This window comes from Sorex araneus, chromosome 6, assembly GCF_027595985.1.
Source record: "Sorex araneus isolate mSorAra2 chromosome 6, mSorAra2.pri, whole genome shotgun sequence".
Taxonomy (NCBI): domain Eukaryota; kingdom Metazoa; phylum Chordata; class Mammalia; order Eulipotyphla; family Soricidae; genus Sorex; species Sorex araneus.
Window position 1 is genome coordinate 13,203,960 of NC_073307.1, and position 20,019 is coordinate 13,223,978.

At 40.2% G+C, this 20,019-nt stretch overlaps 1 protein-coding gene across 1 annotated transcript in view; it reads right to left on the minus strand.

Moving 5' to 3' along the window:
* Nucleotides 1-13,861: 13,861 nt before the first annotated feature.
* Nucleotides 13,862-20,019, minus strand: part of PRDM5 (PR/SET domain 5) — a 173,195-nt gene continuing 167,037 nt past the window's right edge. The window contains exon 16 of the mRNA XM_055142408.1: nt 13,862-18,729. Within this exon, the coding sequence (XP_054998383.1) occupies nt 18,565-18,729 (165 nt within the window). The 3' untranslated portion in view covers nt 13,862-18,564. The remainder of the gene's footprint in view (nt 18,730-20,019) is intronic.

Consider the following 20,019-nt stretch of genomic DNA (forward strand, 5'->3'; position numbering starts at 1 on the left):
GGTATGAAATGTACCTCACATTAAATTTTAAATGTGTTTAAAAATAAGATTCTATTTTATGTTATGTATGGGTTTATTATTTTCTAAAAATATTATATATGAAAATAAATTTATTTACTAAATTTCCTAGCTCTTCTCAGTTAAGATGCTCAGTTCTGCTTAAGCTTTCACTATGAGTGAATTTGTGGAATTAATTGAGTTAATTTAACTGAAATCATTAGAGCACTTAGACATACCAGAGCACTTTTCCATAAAATTATCCCATTGACCTTATTTGATGTGATAATCTAGCTTTTTAAGATTGAAGTAACATTACAACCTTATGTATATTTCAGGTGTACATCATTATGAAGCAACATCTGTGGATGCTACATTAAGTTCACCACTAGAAGTCCAATTATACCCTTCATTATCAATTGGCCCCTGTTCATGGATTTTCCTTTCTGGTAACCACTACTTGGTCTTACAGTAAAATGTTCATTCCTCTGATACATTTGCATGGTTTCTCTAAATACTATAGATGAATTATACTATGTTTGCTTCTCTCCATCTGACTTATTTTACTAAGAATAATATTCTTTAAGTGCATCCTTAGTACTGAAATTAGGAGGATTTCAATTTTAAAACAGCTGAGTAGTATTCCACTGTTGTGTATTTGTATAATATATAAGTATAAACATATACATATATGTATAAATGTATACATATATATTATACATCACATCTTCTTTCTTATTTGATGGACACATAGGTTGTTCCCTGCATTAAGCTATTATAAGTAGTGTTGCAATAAACAGGGGGGCACATTCATTTATTCAAACTGGTCTTTTCTCTTTTTGAGAAAATCTCCCAAGTATGATGACGAGATAACGTGGCTGTTTTAGTTTGATGAGGCACCTTCCTATTGCTTTCCACAATGGCAGTATAAATTCACAATCTCACCAGCCACGTGCAAGAGTTCATCCTCTCTACATTCTCCTCAACACTTGTTCCTTGTCTTTGGACTAGAGCCAGTCCCACAGATGTGAGGTGAAAGCTCATGGTTGTTTTGATTTGTAATTCTTTAATAGGAGGAGAAGATGAATATCTTTTCATGTGCCTGTTAGCCATCTGTATGTCTTCTTTGGAAAAAGTGTTGACTGCTCAGATCTTCTGCCTATTTTAAAAAATGGGGTTGTTTTTGTCTTGTTGAGTTTTATAAATCCTTTGTTTATTTTGGTTACTAATCTTTTATAGGACCTAGGCAATGCAGCTCTCTACACCCATTCAGTAGGACATCTTTCCATGTCTCTGATAGTTCCTTTCACTATACAACATCTTTGTTTGAAGTAATCCTATTTGTTTATTTTTGGTTTTGTTTCTCTCTTGTCTTTGAAATCTAGTTCCCAAATACATTAGTAAGATTAGTGTCAAGGAGCATATCACCTGTTTCTCTATGCATCTTGGTTTCAGGTTTTACAACGAAGTCTTTAATGCATTTTGAATAAATTATTTATGTAGTGTTAGGTGGTAGTTTAGCATCATTATTCTTTCTGCTTGCCTTCCAAATTTTTCTGACACTATTATTGAAGAGACTTTCATTGCTTGACTATATATTCTTGGCTTCCTTATGTAAATTGTATATGTGTGGATTTATTTCTGGGCTCTTGATTCTTTTCCACTAATCGGTGTGTCTGTTATACTCTAGTAATATTATTTTAATAATTATCATTTATTAATATAGTTTGAAGTGAGGGAGATATATATTTGTGTGTATTCTTACTATCTCTGTAGCTCCTTGGGTTCTTAGTTTCAAATAAGTTACATGACACTGATTTTGATTTTTATGAAGAAATATTGGGATTTTAATAGGGATTATATTGAATCTTTTATATATATTCATTTGAATGATATTTTTCCCCATCCCTGAGCATAGATGTTTGTTCAGTTCTTTGAATCTTCTTTCTTTCAACAATGTCTTAGGGTGGTTAGTGCATGAGTATTTGAATACTTTTGTTAAATTTATTTCAAAGTATTTTTTATGGAGGTGTTTGCCTAATTTCCTTTTTATGCTAGTTTGCTTATTTTCTGTATTCAAATGAAAAAGATGCATGTAAGCTGATTCTGAAAGCTGCCATTTTACTGTATTTATTATGGTTAATTCTTTTTTATTGAAGTACTGAGAATTTTCTCTTTTTTTGAGCATGAAAATAAAGTAATTTCAATTACTACCCACAAATAAAATAAAGTTAGGTTCACAGCTTTAGCTCATGACACAAAAGTGTACTAGGAGGCAAATTCATATCCATTAGATACAACTAACAGACCAACTTTTTGACTTTGGGCTATCTTGAAAGCTTGCAAAGTACCAGATATTGCTATGTATTCTCTAGTGACAAAATGTCAGCAATGGCTGAAGGCAGAACTGGTGAAGCACTTTTAAAAGATGTTTTCTCTATTTTGCTAGAAATTTAAGATGTTTATAAACATGGTACGTGTCCAGAAGCAAGTCAGTATATTTGAAAGTCTCAACACACTTATTATGAAAGTTTGTAGTTGCACTCTCAAGAGGAGTCAATAGTCCATCCACATGGACATGATTAATACTTTCCTCTGGGTGGTAAGCATGTAATATAAAACTATACCAGACATTAATTAGCACCAGCGCAGAACATGCTTCAGCATCACAAAGTATAAAAGCACAAAAGTTTATCCATCATTAAAAACCAATTTCCTCCTTCTTAATGTTAAACTAGGAGGTAACTAGATTAATAAAATCCAAATGACTAGATCGTGCAGTGTGCAATTTCTCTCTCTTTAAAGTATATGGGAAAACTAGTCAGCTAAATAAACACTTTATGATTAAAAAACTTCAATATTTTTAAGATTGGGCATTGCCATAGGTAGGAATTGCATGGAAAAAAATCTTTGTTATTAAATAGAATTCCTTTTCTGTTTTATCAATGCATGTTTACAAAGATTTTAAAAAGTCTAGAAAATCTCAATACTGTCCAAAATAGTAACAAAAAGTCTCACAATAGAGATGTTACTGGTGCCCGCTCAAGCAAATCGATGAGCAACAGGACGACAGTGACAGAAAATCTATTTTATCAATCTTTCCCTCCACCTCTGTTTTAGAGGTGATACTAGGAATCCATTATTAACCTAATTTTCTAATAAAGAGGGGAAAGATATTGATTAGCACTTATGGAACAGTCACCTACCAGCTTCAGATCCAACTTAATAGCAATGTAGGAAATTCAGAAATGGTATGATTTTTAGTTTATATTTTATGGATGTGCTGTTGTTCCAACCTTATAAAGTAAAGCTGTCTGTTTTCCAAATTCCAAAAACTAGAATACACTCCATTGTCACCATATTAACCAGTGCCTTTGGTTTCCTTAGAACAAGGAAGGGTAAAGGGTTGCTGGTTAGGGATGCACAATTTTGGTTTAGGATCTTTCACACACACAAAAATCATACTGAGTAGCCAGATACTTTACAGTTTACATATTAGCCATGTCAGTGTGTGATCCCTACCTGTTGGAGTGGGGAAACCCAACATCAGTAAAACTAAATCACCTCACAGGATGTTATCTACTAACAACAAGTAGCTTAAACAACTTTCACCAGTAAGGTATCAATTTGGTGTTGAAAATGGTAAAATCACTTACAGTATATATTGTTGAAATTGTGGATCAATTATTTTGAACCTAATGAACCATGCAGGAAGAGCAAGGGTAAATAGACCAGTGTGCTCTGAATTTGTGCTTAGTTCAAGTACTAATAATTTTGCTGTAAAAAGATTTATCATATATAACAGCTATCATATAAGTGAAAAAGATTTTCCTCAGAAATGAAAATATTAAAACTTAACTAAAATACATTTAGTTAGTATTTCATACAGCATAAAATTTGACAAGGAATGTGGCCATGTGGTCCAGTAGTAAGTTCACTCATGGGTGAGGCTCAGCCGGACCATGTGGCGAGTGGCTGTGAATGTGGCTGCAGTTAAGTTCTGGAGGTTTTTGGCTGGCAGGGCTGGGTCCCTTGGGGTGGGGAGCTCTCTTGCCCTCCTCTGGGGTGCCCCAAAGGGAACAGCCTGGTGTGGGGTCCGATGGCATGGTTATGGTGAGCGTCATGTTATGCTCCCTTCGGGAGAGACGGACACGCAATCACAATTTATGATTTTTATGGAAAATTTTAAACATATTTGTTTATTTTTACACTTAAAATTTAGTAATATTTCACTTCTGCTTGTTTCTTGAAGTAGGAGTTACAGTGACAACAAATTTCCTTATTTGTGCTGCTTTTACCTCACCACATGAGGTCTGATGTCATAGGCACACATAGTTGAGTTATGTTTTTAATACACCAGAGGACTCTGCCTTTTGGGGGGTGGGGTGAGGTGGCAGGGGTGGGGCACACCCAATGATGCTCAGGGGTTACTCCTGGCTGCACTCAGGAATTACTCCTGGTTCTGCTCAGGGACCTATATACGATGTTGGGGATTGAATCCAGGTCAGCAGCATGCAAGGCAAGACTGCTATACAGTTGCTCCAGGATTCTGTATTTTTTGATAGTGCAGTCCTTTGGGCTGGAGTGATAGCACAGTGGATAGGGTGTTTGCCTTGCACATGGTCCACCTGGGTTTGATTCCTCTGTCCCTCTCGGAGAGCCTGCCAAGCTACCGAGAGTATCCACCTGCACGGCAGAGTCTGGCAAGCTATCCGTGTCGTATTCGATATGCCAAAAACAGTAATAACAACAAATCTCATGATGGAGACGCTACTGGTACCCCCTCGAGCAAATTGATCATCTACAGGATGACAGTGCTACAGTGCTACAGTGCAGTCCATTTTTATTTTGGGTGATTGGTAATATGAGGATTTCCATATCATTTGACTCATTTGACTCATTTGTTCTTTGCTATGTTGATTGCCCTGTTCAATTCTGCAAACTTAAGTGGAAGAACTTCTTCCAACACATTTAGAAGGGAGGTGAAATGGTCGGAAACCACTTAAGCTTTTGTGTCTGTGAAAGCCTTTATTTCTTATATCCTAAGGAGTATCTTGTCAGATATAGATCTTGATTGGAAGTTTTTATCCTTGAGTATTTTGAATATTTTGAAAATTCAAATATTTTGAAAACTCCATTTTCATGGCTTGCAGACTTCCTGATGGGATGTCTAAAACCCTGATGGTGATACCTTGGTAACTTTAGTTTTCTTGTTTTGGACTTTTAAGAGTTTCCCTAAAACGTGTCTTGTTATTGCTGTCTTTGGATTTATATGGCCAAGTGTTTTCTTAGTTTCATGAACTTGTATTTTCAGTTCCTTCCTCAAATTTCAAAAGTTTTTTAGTAATTCTTTAAGCTCTGTTATTATCATTCTTCAAAAATGAATCTATTATATTCATTTTTCTTATGTTGTCTTTCTTGATGGGATTGGATGGTTTTGTAATGATTCCTCACCTTTTTAATTATTTAATTGTTCTCTTTTCTTCCACTTAATTCTATATTTCTGACTTTGAGCTTCTTCATTATTTTCTTCTATTCTTCTACCAGAGAATTTGGTAACATACTTGATCTTATACATGATTTTTTTCCACAATCTTATTTTCTTATTCTGTTTTTTTGTTTGTTTGTTTGTTTTGCTTTTGGGGTCACACCCAGAGATGCTCAGGGGTTACTCCTGGCTTTGCACTCGGGAATTACTCCTGGTGGTGCTTGGAGGACCACATGGGATGCCGGGGATCAAACCCGGGTCGGCCGCGTGCAAGGCAAATGCCCTACCCGCTGTGCCATCGCTCTGGCCCCTCTTATTCTAAGTTTTTACTTTTACCTTCTTAATTTTATTTGAGACAATTTGCTTTGAGTTATTTTATCTTTGTTATTTGCTGTTATAAATTCTCTTAATATCTCCTTGAGTTTCTTGTATCTCTTTACACTTCTTCATGTTAATTTGAGCTCTTTATCTGGTAGGGATATATAATTTTCCATGTCTTTGAAGTCAGACTCTGGACAACTGTTCTCTCTACTTGTGATGACATGCTCCCTTCAGATTTCAAGTTACTATAATGTTTCTCTTTTGTCTGCAAGTTTTTTCTAGATTATATTTTCCAGGTTTATAATTTACTTTTTGATCAGCAGCTCTCCCCCAGCACCCCTGCCCCCCTTGGTGTCAAGGGTCATGCCTTCTCATGCAATTTACAGCTGAACTGGTTAATCCTTTATTTTCCAGCAGGTGGCACTGTCTTGTTTTTGTTGTTTGTGTTCTTCTGGCATTGTAGAGAACTTAGGCTGGTAGTTCCCATGTCAGCCAGAAAGGGCTGTACAGAAGGCAGCCAGCCATTGTGGTCTTGTGCTTTGTGGGTGGGAAGGTAATGGAAAATCAGCTTAACTCTGTGGCCCTGTTACCTTTCTACATTCTGGATCCCCAGATTTGAGACTTTATAGTCTTTTTTTTTCAATTTTATTGAATCACCATGAAATACTTACAAACTTTCATGTTTGGGTTACAATCACAAAATGATCAAACACCCATCCCTCCACCAGTGCACATTTCCCACCACCAATATCCCCAGTATAACCTCCCTCTTTCCCACCCTCCCCCTGCCTCCATGGCAGACAATATTCCCCATACTCTCTCTCTACTTTTGGGCATTATGGCTTGCAACACAAACACTTAGAGGTCATCATGTTTGGTCCATTATCTACTTTCCGCACACATCTCCCATCCTGACTGATTCCTCCAGCCATCATTTTCTTAGTGATCTTTTCTCTATTCCATCTGCCTTCTCCCACATCCACACCAGCATTGGCTGCTTTTGTTCTTTTGAATGTGTGCCAGTCTCTGTGGTGAGAGATGATATCTCATTGTTGCTTTGATTTGCATCTCCCTGATGACTAGCGATGTGGAGCATTTTTTCATGTGCCTTTTGGTCACTATATTTCTTTTTTGAGGAAACTTCTGTTCATTTCTTCTCCCCATTTTTTGATGGGGTTGGGGTTTTTTTTCTTATATAATTCTACTAGTGTCTTATATATCCTGGATATTAATCCCTTATTATACGGGTAGGTGCAGATGCATATCAACAGATGCAGAGAAAGCATTTGACAAGATCCAGCACCTGTTTATGATGAAAACTCTCAGCAAGATGGGCATCGAAGAAACTTTTCTCAATATAGTCAAAGCCATCTACCAAAAGCCCACAGCAAGTATCATTCTCAATGGGGAAAAACTAAAAGCCTTTCCTCTAAGATCAGGCACAAGACAAGGTTGCCCGATTTCACCGCTTCTATTCAATATAGTACTGGAAATCCTGGCCATAGCAGTTAGACAAGAAAAAGATATCAAGGAAAGGAAGAGGTTAAGCTATAACTATTTGCAGATGATATGATACTATACTTAGAAAACCCTAAAGACTCTACAGAAAAGCTCCTAGAAATAATAGGTCAATATAGTAAAGTGGCAGGCTACGAAATCAACACCCAAAAGTCCCTGGCTTTCTTATATACAAATAATCAAAGAGAAGAAAGAGACATTTTAAAAAATCTCGTCACAAAAGTACCTCAGAAAATACGGTACCTTGGAATCAGCTTAACCAAAAAAGGTGAAGGACCTATACAAGGAAAAGTACAAAACACTACTTCAAGAAATAAAAGAGGACACTAGGAAATGGAGACACATCCCCTGCTCATGGATAGGGAGAATTAATATCATCAAAATGGCAATACTGTCCAAAGCACTATACAAATTTAATGTGGTCCCTATCAGGATACCCATGACATTTTTCAAAGAAATAGACAAAACTCTCCTGAAATTCATATGGAACAATAAACCCCAACGAATAGCTAAAGCAATCCTTGGGAAAAAGATGGGTGGCATCACCTTCCCCAACTTCAAACTCTACTACAAAGCAGTAGTAATTAAAACAGGATGGTATTGGTCTAGAAACAGACTGGCAGACCCATGGAACAGAGTTGAATATCCTGTCACAGACGCCCAAATATATAGCCACTTAATCTTTGACAAAGGAGCAATAAATGTGAAGTGGAACAAGGAAAGCCTCTTCAACAAGTGGTGCTTGAAAAACTGGATAGCTACCTGCAAAAAAATGAACTCTGACCTCTCTCTAATGCCAGGCACAACAGTCATATCAAAATGGATTGAAGACCTCAATATCAGGCACACGAGTGGCCCCTCTGTTCCTGAACGCCCATGATCCTGGAGGCCAACTAATTACTTTCAGCACCCAGCGGCTTCTTGCCTCTAGACTGTGAATTAATCTATAGTCCCATTCCGCCTGGGAGGGGAAAGGTTTTTTTCTCTCGGTCTTTCCTTTCCCCAGCATGCAGCGTGGCGACTGCCATCTTATAAGGCCCACTAAACAGAGGTACGAGCTTGCAACAAGCTTAATTACTAAAATGTCAAAAATCCAAAACCGCATAGCCACGACCTCATATGGTCTTCATTCTCAGCAATGGAAAACAAATTATCAAATGATGCCTTTTTGGTAGGTCTGATTGTTGGGAGAAAATTCCAAATAATAATAGTGATTTTTCTGTTGAAATATTGAATGTAATCAAAGTAAAGAGAAAGTAAAATGAAAGTCATCAGCCACACAGGTGGAGGGTGGGGGTGGGATGGGAGGTATACTGGGGTTCTTGGTGGTGGAACATGTGCACTGGTGAAGGGATGGGTGTTTGATCATTGAATGACTGAGACTTAAGCCTGATAGCTTTGTAACTTTTCACATGGTGATTTGACAAAAAATTTTAAAAAAGATAAATATAGAAAATATCTATTTTTTTTAAAAGACCTCAATATAAGACATGAATCTATAAGGTACATAGAGGAAAATTCGTAGTCTATCTTAATGTAGTTCCTGGTATCAGAACCGGTAGCATGGGTGGGGATTGGTAGTGTTTTTCTCAGTTGTTCTTATAGGACCCCATGAAGTGTGGGTTCAACAAGTGTGGGTGTCAGCTTCTTTTTGGCATCACCTGGGTCAGGTGTGTGTCTGTGCTCTGCCTTCCCTGGGACCCCCGTCCTATGACTGCTGTGCCCCAGATCACCACCTCTGCAGGTTTCTCTGTCCCCACTTCCTTCCAATAGGGGGTCAGAATCATCCATTATCGGGACAGAGGCTTTGTTGATTCATCCTAGTAAGATCATCATATTCGGCCTTGGTTTTGTGGTTGTGTTGCTGTCATTACTTTTCATGCACATCTGTATTTCCCTATGGGGAGCCAAATAGTGAATGCATTGGGAAGTAAAGACTGTTTCCACCATCTTTTCATCTGAAAACTGAATAAATCATATCCTGGCACTCTTCTAAGATGCAGTTTATTTTTTTTTAACATTTTGTGTGATTTTGTGCAAGTTTCAGGCTTTCCCTTTCCCATACTTCTGTGGTAGTTCTTTCTCCAGAAGGTGGCAAACAAAGACAGTAGCTAATAGGAAACGGATAGCTTGTGGCCTTTGACTTGGACCTGGACGCGTCTGTGTACCTATCTAATCCACATCCGGAGCCAGGATTCTGCTTCTTCCTGGCCTTCTAACACCAAGTCCTATGCTAGCCGAGACCTTTACCTGGTAGCCCTGAGATGGGGTTTTAAAATTCTTATCATCTGTGTGAAGCACAAAAATGCCTCTTATGTAAGGCCTGTGGTACACTGGCTGCACTTCTGACCCTGCACATGTCTGCAGGGAACACACAACCTCTTGCTGAATATGTGCTTGTGTCCGAGAACTGGTTCAGGTGTGCAGAGGGCTTTGCTTTGGGGCAGTGCGCCTGACTCTTCTATACACTTGTTATATTTTGATTGTGTGAAGAAAGTGTGTCCACCAAGATCAGAGTAATGTAATTCTGTGGGTCATGGTTCCCTACTTAACGTGAAGATACCGGTTAGATAGACACCCCATTTGCCTTCCTCTCATTCTTAGGTGATGACACTACAGGTAACATCTCTTAACTGCTACACAGAGGTTCTGCTAAGAGTATTTAATTATCACCCCCAATCGCAGCAGGAAACAACCCTCCAGATCCTCAGGATGACCACTGCCCTCCACTTCCGGGTCAGCTGCACTTGCTTGTTCTCATCCTTTAGGTGACTTGGTCTTATTAAAAGGTCAGTGCTGGTATGGTCACTATTGAGCCTTTTGATCCCTGACTCAACTCTCATAAAGTAGTTCTGTCATCACTTACCCCAGACTTTCGTTTTCCCAAGCTTTGGGAAGTCGTTTGTTCACAACTCAATTTTATGTTCGGCTTGGGGTGCTTGTTTTAATAAGTCCTGGATGGTGGAAGAGTGTCCCCCAATCAAGAGACCCGCCCTTGCGATCATAGATACTGTGCCCTCCTCGCCCTGGTGCTGCATATCCAAGGCCAAATCATGAACAGACACTGCCAGCTTCTAACAGGGTATCAGAAGAGCTACATCATGATCTTTCCTCCCTGACCAGATCCCACACTTTGCTGTTCTATACTGCAATCGGACCCGACGGCCTCTAAGGAGAATCTTAGCAAAAGCACTTCCTTCCAGTCTTCTCGAGTCAATGCCTTCATAACACCTCTGCTTGTGGGGAGTAACTGTTGTTCTTCAGTGAGAGAGCCAGGTCTGCAGTCCGGAAGAAAGGAAGGAAATCTTCATGCAGCGTGCCCAGATGTATCAGCAAAGATATCCGTGATCCTAAATGTAGAGTTATACTTTTTTTTTTTGTGGGTCTAGCATCTGACACCAGTTCGATTCCCCATCCCTCTCGGAGAGGCTGGTAAGCTACTGAGAATATCCTGCCCACATGGCAGAGTCTGGCAAGCTACCCGTGACATATTCGATATGCCAAAAACAGTAACACGTCTCACAATGGAGATGATACTGGTGCCCGTTTGAACAACGGGACGACAGTCAGTGCTAACAGTGTTAATACACTTCAGATCCCTTAAGAGCTAGAAAATTTACTAGAGTCAGTGATACTCATATTTTTTCACATCCCGGGTCACCACACTGTGAGTTTATCTTCTAAAGTAGAGTGCCTGAGATTATCATTTATCCATCACAAATATGGTTCTTGCCATCTTGGTACTGATTAGCATGTAAAGAATGTTACCCGTCATGATCAGCTTCTAGAACATATCTAGAACTGGATTGGGTTCCCTTGCATTTGTTTTGTTTTGGGGGCGTCATACTTGGTGGTGCTCTGGCCTTACTCCTGCCTCTGCATGTAGGCATCACTCCTGGTGGGCTCGGGAACCACATGTAGTAATGGGGGATCTAACAGAGGTTGGTCCCTTGCAAGGCAAATGCCTGACCTGCTGTAGTATTACTCCGGTCCCCCTCAAATTTCAGGAGAGAGCTTGTTCCATGTGCTGTTCTGCCGACTCTGGTGAAATCTGAGTGGCAGCGTCAGCCTGATGGGGCTGGAGAACTATGACGTGAGCCCTCAGAGATGGTCTGGATTTATTTTTGATATCTATCAGGCCCATGAGAAAACTCACATCGCCTGGGACAAATGCATGAATAGGGTTCTGCATTTGATAAGCTAATCACTGCTACAACGAAAGACTTCGGCCTAAAAGGCCATCAGTGATGCTATTGGAAGAAAAGAGATTCAGGGGCATGAAACAACAGGTTTAAAAGATGCAGGGGGAGCTTTGGAGAACTTAAACATTGTCTGCTTCAGTTTTGTGATGCTTTTGCATGATTAAGTTTATCCAGAACCGCAAACATATACTCCTACAGAACCTGAAAAGTCCACTTCCTTTGCACATTTAGTTTTGTTCTCTCTGAAAGGGATCCTTTGATGCCCAGGAGTCAAAGTCCACTGTCTTTCCTCTGTGGGTATCACAGAATTCAACACAATGGAAGAAAACTCTCCTCTCCTCATAGCTGCATCCTCACCGCATCACAGCCATGGACTGCAGAAATGGGCCCATGGCAGAAGTTAAGGAAGTCAGTTAAAGGAACAAATGGGGGGCTGTCTGCATGATACAGGGTAGTGGGGGGCTTGTGTGTGCAGGAAGCCCCCCTTCTTGATCCAGTAGGGGTGTGTAGACTCTTAGGCTAGCGAGTGTAGACTGAGTCGCATCAGAAGACTGGCCCCAAACAGTGCAGTCGTAGAAGGGAGGAAATGCTCACATATCAATACTTACCAACTTTTTATTGTCTTTTCTGGTTCAAATGGGAGTTTTGTGAGCTTCTTCTCGTTCCCTGGAGAAGTGGGATTAATTGCAGTTCTGTCTATAAAAGGAAGCCTTGGGAAAGCCATCTGAATTCCTCAGCCACAATATGCTTTGAATTTTTAACTGTGTCCATTTTTAGAAGGGCATTAGTGTTGGACTCTGGTCTGTGCCAACCTCCTCTCTCCCCCCACCCCAGCATCCCTGGTACTTGGCCAGCCACGTGCCCTCTGCTGGAGTCACAGGATTAGGGATAAGATCTGTTGCACAGAGAACTGTGAATAGTTCTCTTAGTTTAAAGCCAATTGGCTCAATGCAGGCACTGGGTCTAATAATACCTCAATCAACTAAATTCATCTTTCTCAATTTTCTATTATATAGACAGAGCAAAAAGGATACAGCTTAACATCCTGAATTTCATAATTTGCGTGCAGGAACAATACCAACTTGTCCCTCTTCAAAATTTAGCTGACTGGGGAGACGGAAAAGGACCCCAAACTGCCAGAGCAACGATGGATTCCACGTGAGGAGAGCAAGGAGAGGTCGAGCGTTACCATGAGGAGGAGCCAGTGCAAAGCTCTGATGAACTTCCCATTCAGGAGAAAGCTGTGCACTGTTTGCCTGGCAGAAGAGATGCAAACAGCTGTCTTTGCTGGTAACCAGAGAGTAAAGCCAGGAGATTTCCTACATGTGTTTCCAGATAGAGCACAACTGAAGGCACAGAACAAAGCAGGGATTAAATGCCACAAAATGGAACAAAATTCCTAGTTATTCTGTGTGCTATTCCAGAAGAGACTCGGCAGTTCACCGAGGCGAATAGACACAGTGACCCCCATCCGCAGCCCCGTGATCCTAGAGGAGATAAACAGTCAGCTTCCATTTGGCAAAGGCAAACTTCAGCCCTTTCTTGTACATCAAAGACAATCACAGGTGTCTAGATTCTCATTTAGAAATGAATAACAGAGACCAGTGCACTTAACTTTAATGGGTGCTTTTCCCACAGCTGAGCATGGTAGCAGAGGGGGTCCTGTTGTCCTGTTTGAACAACTACCCAGACAGGTGCTGTAGACCTTCCCATTTCAGCAGTTTTACCCTGTGGGTAGGGCGTTCGCCTTGCACACAGCCAACTTGGGTTCGATTCCTCCGCCCCTCTCAGAGAGCCCGGCAAGCTACTGAGAGTATCTCGCCCACATGGCAGAGCCTGGCAACCTATTCATGGTATATTCAATATGCCAAAAACAGTAACAAGTCTCACAATGGAGATGTTGCTGGTGCCTGCTCAAGCAAATCGATGAGCAATGGGATGACAGTGATACAGTGATACCCACATCTACATGATCCCTCTTGGCCAATCAGGCTGCAGTTCAATGCCTGGGGGTGCTCCAGCCACTCCAGAGGTGCATTGCGACCTCCAAGCTGGCACCCAGCAATTGACCCAGGAATGCAACTGAGGTCAGCTACATGTGTGAAATACACCTTGACCCCTGTCCTGTCTCTGGCCCTGTGCAAATGCATCCAAACCTGCTTGGCTCAGCTAGAACCATAGAACAGTGTCCCTTGGGTCACATCTACAATGTCAGACTTTCACCTGACCTTCGGGTTGGTGTACGGAAGGTTTGAGCAGACCAGAGCAAGGGGAGACCAGGAAAAGGCGGGACAAATCACCATCACAGACTGAAAAGCATAGAACTGTCAGACAATCTTTATTTTTTAAATGTGAGATTTTAACCAGAGGTGGTTTATTAGAAGCAGAGCTAAAGTTTACATACAGTTTTCACTAAAGTGGAAAAGAAGTCCCCTCCATCTCACATCATGGAATAGACACCAAAAAAAAATTAACTTTAAGGAAAAGAGCAGTATTTGGTGCCTTCAAGAAACAAAACAAAATGAAGCAATGGAAGAAGTCAGGTGTCCACTCTGACCTGAAATTCTTCTCATTTGTATATTAGCTAGCAGAAGCAAATAAATTTTACTTTTGAACTTTCTAATCGTAATGAGCGCCTAGTAAGCCTATAGTATGCACCCCCACTTTTTTCCCTGGTTTTTGGACCATAATGGCTGTGCTCAGAGCTTACTTCAATGGCTTTCACTTCAAGGGTGACTCCTGGCAGGCTCAGGGGACCATACTGGACACTGGGATCAACCTTGGGTCTGCTGCATGCAGAGTAAACACCTTGCCTTACTCACTGAACACGTTACCTGTACTACTGCTCCAGCCCTGAGCCTACAGTATTTCAAGATAGAAACAATAATATTTTATCCAAATTCCTTTACCTGAATTTAGATGACGTGCCAACGGTCCTAGATCCTTGCTCAATATTCAGCGCATGGATAAGCAACACGACTTAAAGCCTTGCTTTTTCCTTCAGCCATGCACCAGGCCCACGCAGCATGGACCGAAGAATGGAAAACATTCTAATTGCCTTGCATTGCGGGACTAAGAAATTAAAAACAGCAGTAAGTATTTAGCCTATTTTTTTGTAACAAAGGTAAGCATTTTATACTATTGTATTTGAAACACCTGCTAAAAAACCAAATGTGCATACTGGGGCAGCACTATTAGATAAAATAGTCTGATAAGATAGTGTCTATGCTATACTATGGATCTAGGAAATCTAGAATATTCTGATGTGGTCCAGGTGGAATGCTCCTGAGTTTTAAAATGTTTCAGAACAAATCTAGCAACGCAGGTGACATCATAGTAATACGTGAATTGTCATATGTTCTCTGCTTAGAGATGCATGAAGACTTAAAAAAAAATCGAAGAAACCCCAGAACACCGAGGTTACACCAGGATGATAAACACTTTTTAAAAGTAGAATACCTGGGCCTGAGAGACAGTGCAGAAAGACAGTACAGTGCAGTGGGTAGTGTGCCCGCTTGCCTTGCATGCTGCTGACCCAGGTTCCTTTCTCAGCACTACATATGATCCCCCGAACTCTGCTAGGAATGATCCATGAGCGTAGCCAGGTATGTCCCCCACCCCAAAAACCTGACACATATGAGTTGTAACTGTTATCACCTTTGTATTTTATTACATTCCATTTGTGAATACCAGGGTAATTCTTGTGCAGAAAAGCCAGTGTCCTTGGGTTTCTTTGTTCCGACATGGCTTGATGAGGGACTGAGAATGGGAGAAGTAGCTCCAATTGCTGGGTCTCAGAATCCTCATCCCAATCTAGCTTCACTTTTACACTTTCCAGATACAGAAATGCTCAGATGTAACTGTCACTATAAGAGCAAGGAGACCTGGCAGTAACAGCAATTACACTTCCTTCTTGCATGTAAAACGTTCACTTATACTTAACTCTAAATGGTGTTAGTTACAGCTCTACGGTAAAATACAACACTGACATCGACCATAGCAATGGTTTATTGAAAAACTCCTAATAGTAAGTCTAATTGCCTTGAAGTCTGGGTGTATTAATGAAGGCTCCATTTAAATATCTGTAAACAAACTTCAATATTAATGCTAAAAACTGAGGGCTACAAAGAGGCACATTTCCCCCTGTGTGGGGGAGAAGGGAAAGCAGACAGTTCCTGCTGAAGCATCACAGAGACCAAGGCACTAAAAGTGAAGTGAGTTCTCAGTGACGCTGAGGGCTTCGGCCACTTACAGCCAATTAGGACGATGCAACAGAAGCCAAAATTTGAAGGTTTAGCAGGACAAGAAGATGGCAGCAACTAGAAATTTTGGAGAGACAATGTTTAAGACTATTTATAAATTTAGAATTCTAATTGCCTTGCATTGCGGGACTAAGAAATTAAAAACGCACTGAGTATTAAAAACAGCACTAAGTATGGAATAAAAGTGATATTGTAAAATAAAAAAAATAACTGGAGCTGAAGAGAAAGCACAAGGGTAGAGTGCTTGCCTTGCATGCGGCCAACCCCAGTGCAATCCCGGGCACTGCATATGGTTCCTTGAATGGGTGTGGCCCAATAGCCATATAAACGATCTACATAAGGGATCTACAAATGCCTGGAAAGGTAACATACAAAGGAAATTATAAAGGAGATGGGAAAGCCTCCAGTATTCTTGAACGTGTCATACAATTAATCAGTCCCGAGGGTTTGGTCTTTTGCCACCAAATTACTTGAGCCAGTCTACAACAGGAAAGGAATGTGTAGTCCAGTTCACCTGTAAAGCCTCTCTAGTGAGATCATCAGTTTCTCAGCCTAGGGTCGGGGGGAGACGGGGAGCAGTCCTTTAATTACTGCTAAGTTCTTAAGTGTTGTGGTTTACCAGTAGCCCTTCAGTTTGCTTTGGTTTCAGTTCTTTGACAAGAAAGACTATAGCGGAGGGTCTTCACTATGATTTTCCCTTTCAACAAACCTTCAGCCTGACGCGCTCAGCACCTCTTGCTCATCACTTTCCCTGCAGGCAGCTTGGTGACAGGGAGATGTGGAGGGTCATTTCCCCCGAAGCCCTGTGAATTGTGAGTCGCTGAGATTACACGAAATTGGCATTTGACTTCCTGTCAGGTTCACATTTGTCACCTACTTAGGATATGAAGCGTCTGCTAAAGAGAAGGCGGCATCCGCGGGGAATGGGCAGAAAGCTTTAAAATAATACACATTACCCAATTTTCCAGCTGTCCTTTTATATTCAAGTGATATATACACACTGTCATAGTAAATTCAAAGCACTTTAGATCTAAAAATATGCTGTTGAAACAAAGAACAGTGAGAAACAAGACCAAAATCGAGTCTTATAAAACAGTATCACTTCAGATACGCAATGCTATATGTACCCATATTTTGTGTTTTATAAAGTATATGTATCCATATTTTGATGTTCTCTAAAGTATAATCTAAGGAAGGATATTTTTGAAAGTTATCTTTCGGGAGTTTCGATTTAGCACTTTTACAAAAACATCTATATTGGGTTACATTTCTAACTGGACGTGAGCAAAAATTATAATTCTAAACTGAGACTCCTAACTTAAAAAAAACCCTCTAGCTTCAGATAATCTTTAAGTCATTAGAATCAAATCATTTCCTTCAAATTATGCTTCCTCTCTTCTGAATGGATGCCAAATAGAAATATTCCCAATTTGGGCTTTGTCTTTCCTGGGTTTGGGGCTTTCTCTTTGCTGCTATGGCATCATTACCCTGTCTCCCTCCAACCCACGGTGCTCAGAGGATTTGTTAAGAACATGACAGGAATATAACCTTAAGGAGGAAAGTATAGTTTGTACTTCAGTGTCCCTGAAGCATCGGTGATCATCTTTTTCATCACACTCACCAGACCTGTACTTTCACAGTAGACTCCAAATTACAGAGGGTGATGGAGGGGAGTTCGAAAGTGTTTCATCATCACTGTCGGGCAAGATTTTTGGAAATGTCTTTTGCAGAACAGAATGCTGATGCTCTCCTGCAGTGACACCTGCATGAACATGTAGACTGTCCTACCTACGATGAGCAGGTGAAGGGTTGGGTTCATCATCACTCACATCTAACCCCCGTGCCACTATGCCATCCATTCAGCCCTTGAGCACTTTGCAACGAGAACCTCTATGAACTCTGGAGAGTCAGCCTGATGAATCTTAAAGGGGAAGGGCCTCCAACTATAAGCCAATCCTCCTGGCCCTTGTATCTACTGTCCTTAGGTGTCAGCCTCACGTGATGTTATTCTATATGTCACAAATGAGTGCAGTCCTTCTATGTCTGTCCCTCTCTTTCTGACTCATTTCACTTAGCATGATACTATCCATGTAACTGTCTCATGGTGATTCAATAAAATTTTTTTTAAAAAAAGGGGGAGTAGGGCCTGGGTCATGTTTGTGGCAATCTTACAAAAGTATTCCAAGGCACGAATGTATGATGAGAAGAAATAAGATTTCTTGTTTAAGAGGACAAATGTTTCAAGGGTTGTTTTTGTTTTTAAACACCTCTCCTGTAAACTGACCTGTTGTAGGTCACACGAAGACTGACGTTTCCTGAGAAAGCAAGTGTTACCCTTTCTCTGAGACTGGGATTTTGAAAGCTGTTGCCTTCACCCTTATTTTCAATGAAATTGTTGATATATTGATTTTTTTAGGGCTAACTTATCAATAACCAGAGGCAATAACCTTCTATGTGTGCAGAGACATACACACAAGAATAATAATGCTAGAAAGACCTAATGGAGATCATTAAGGTTCTTATGGTCTCTTAAGAAAGAAAGTCAAGATTCCTTTTTCCATTTTACAAGAGTCATTCTTTTCTAAGTGTTCCATAGGTTGGTAAAAGTAGGAATTTACTTTTTGCCTTCACATCTACAGGTTCTAAATGTAGGCAAGTGAAAAAACTGAGACCACTGAATTATTTTTGGCAACTTCTGCTCCGTTAATCAGGTGAGAGACCTCTGGGTTTCCTATTAGGAGCCCCTCGGAATGGTTTTAGGCCTTTCCAGCTCCCACTAGCTGTCAGCTTCACCGTGGATATTGTCCATATGCACTTTGAGGTAGTCGTTCCTTGTAAACTTCTTATGGCAGAGCTGGCATTCTGCCAGGGGGCGATTGGGGTTATGCGTCATCTTGTGTCGGATCAACATTTTCTTCAGACTGAAAGCCAAGTCACAAACCTAGAAAAGATCCAAAGGTACCAATCAAACTGAAAAACCTGACAATGTAACAATTGATATCATTCATATGCCTATTAATATGTACTGACTAGAAGAACCAAAATGGAATCTTGAAATAAACAGATTATTAGGCAGAAACTGAAATTATTATAGTTCAAAGGACTTCATTGTACTGGCTGTAGGGGTTCTGAGTCCCAGCTGGTGCTCTAGAAACATTATTTTTTCTCACAGTGATGGGGTGGACAGTATTCACAATTTCGTATTAAGCCTCTTAAGTTATCTATGGTCTAGATAACATTTCTCCAGGGCATAGGAGACACAAGATATTTCTTACCAGTAATCTTTGCAGTTTTGCCCTATTTGTAAAGATAAAGGTTAACAAATGCTTTAGGTGTCTTAACGTAGAAATGTGTTCCCCACTATTCCAGTTCTTTCGTATTTTAGCTAAGAATTATTTTAGCTTTTTGTGTTTTGTTTCTTTAGATCCTGCAAAGAACTGGAAAGACAGATACCATATAATTAGTCTTTCCCCTGCTGATTGAATCCACTTAGCCTAATCCCCTCAACTCCATCAATGTTGACAGGAAAGGCAAAACCACATCATTTCTTAAATGCTGAGTCGTATTCCACTGTGCACCTATCTCTTTCACCAGTTATCCATTAATGGGCTCTGAGTTTACTCTACATATCGGCTATTGTAAATAGCTGCTGCACTGACCATAGGACAAACATGCTTTTTTCAACTAGTATTTTCATATTCTTCAATAAACATTTAAAGCTTCCAAATGATCTAGACATTCCACTTCTAACTTTAATTTTTTGAGGACCCACCATACTGTTTCCATACTGGCTATACAAATTTACATTCCCCCCAAATAATATATAGGTTCCTTTTCTCTTCACAACTTCACCGCACTTTAAAAGTTTGATAATAACCATTCTAAACCCATCAGAGGTGAAATCTTGTGCCCTTGCTCTGATTTAGAGAAAAGAGATGAAGAACACCCCTTCTGTGCTGGTAATCTGGTAATCTGCATGTATTTTGCAGTGAAATGCCTATTTAGATTCTCTGCCTTTTTAAAAAAAATACAGGTTGATGTATATTTATTGCTATTGATCATTTGACAATGATATGTATTGTTGCACATCATTTTGGATTTAAAAATGTAGGTGTTCTGTCAACTTTCTCAACATTTATAATTCTTTTCATAGGGTTGGTTTTTTATGCGTGTGTGTGTGTGTGGGGGGGTGCAGACAGCACATCCAGTGGTGCTCAGAGATCACTCCTGG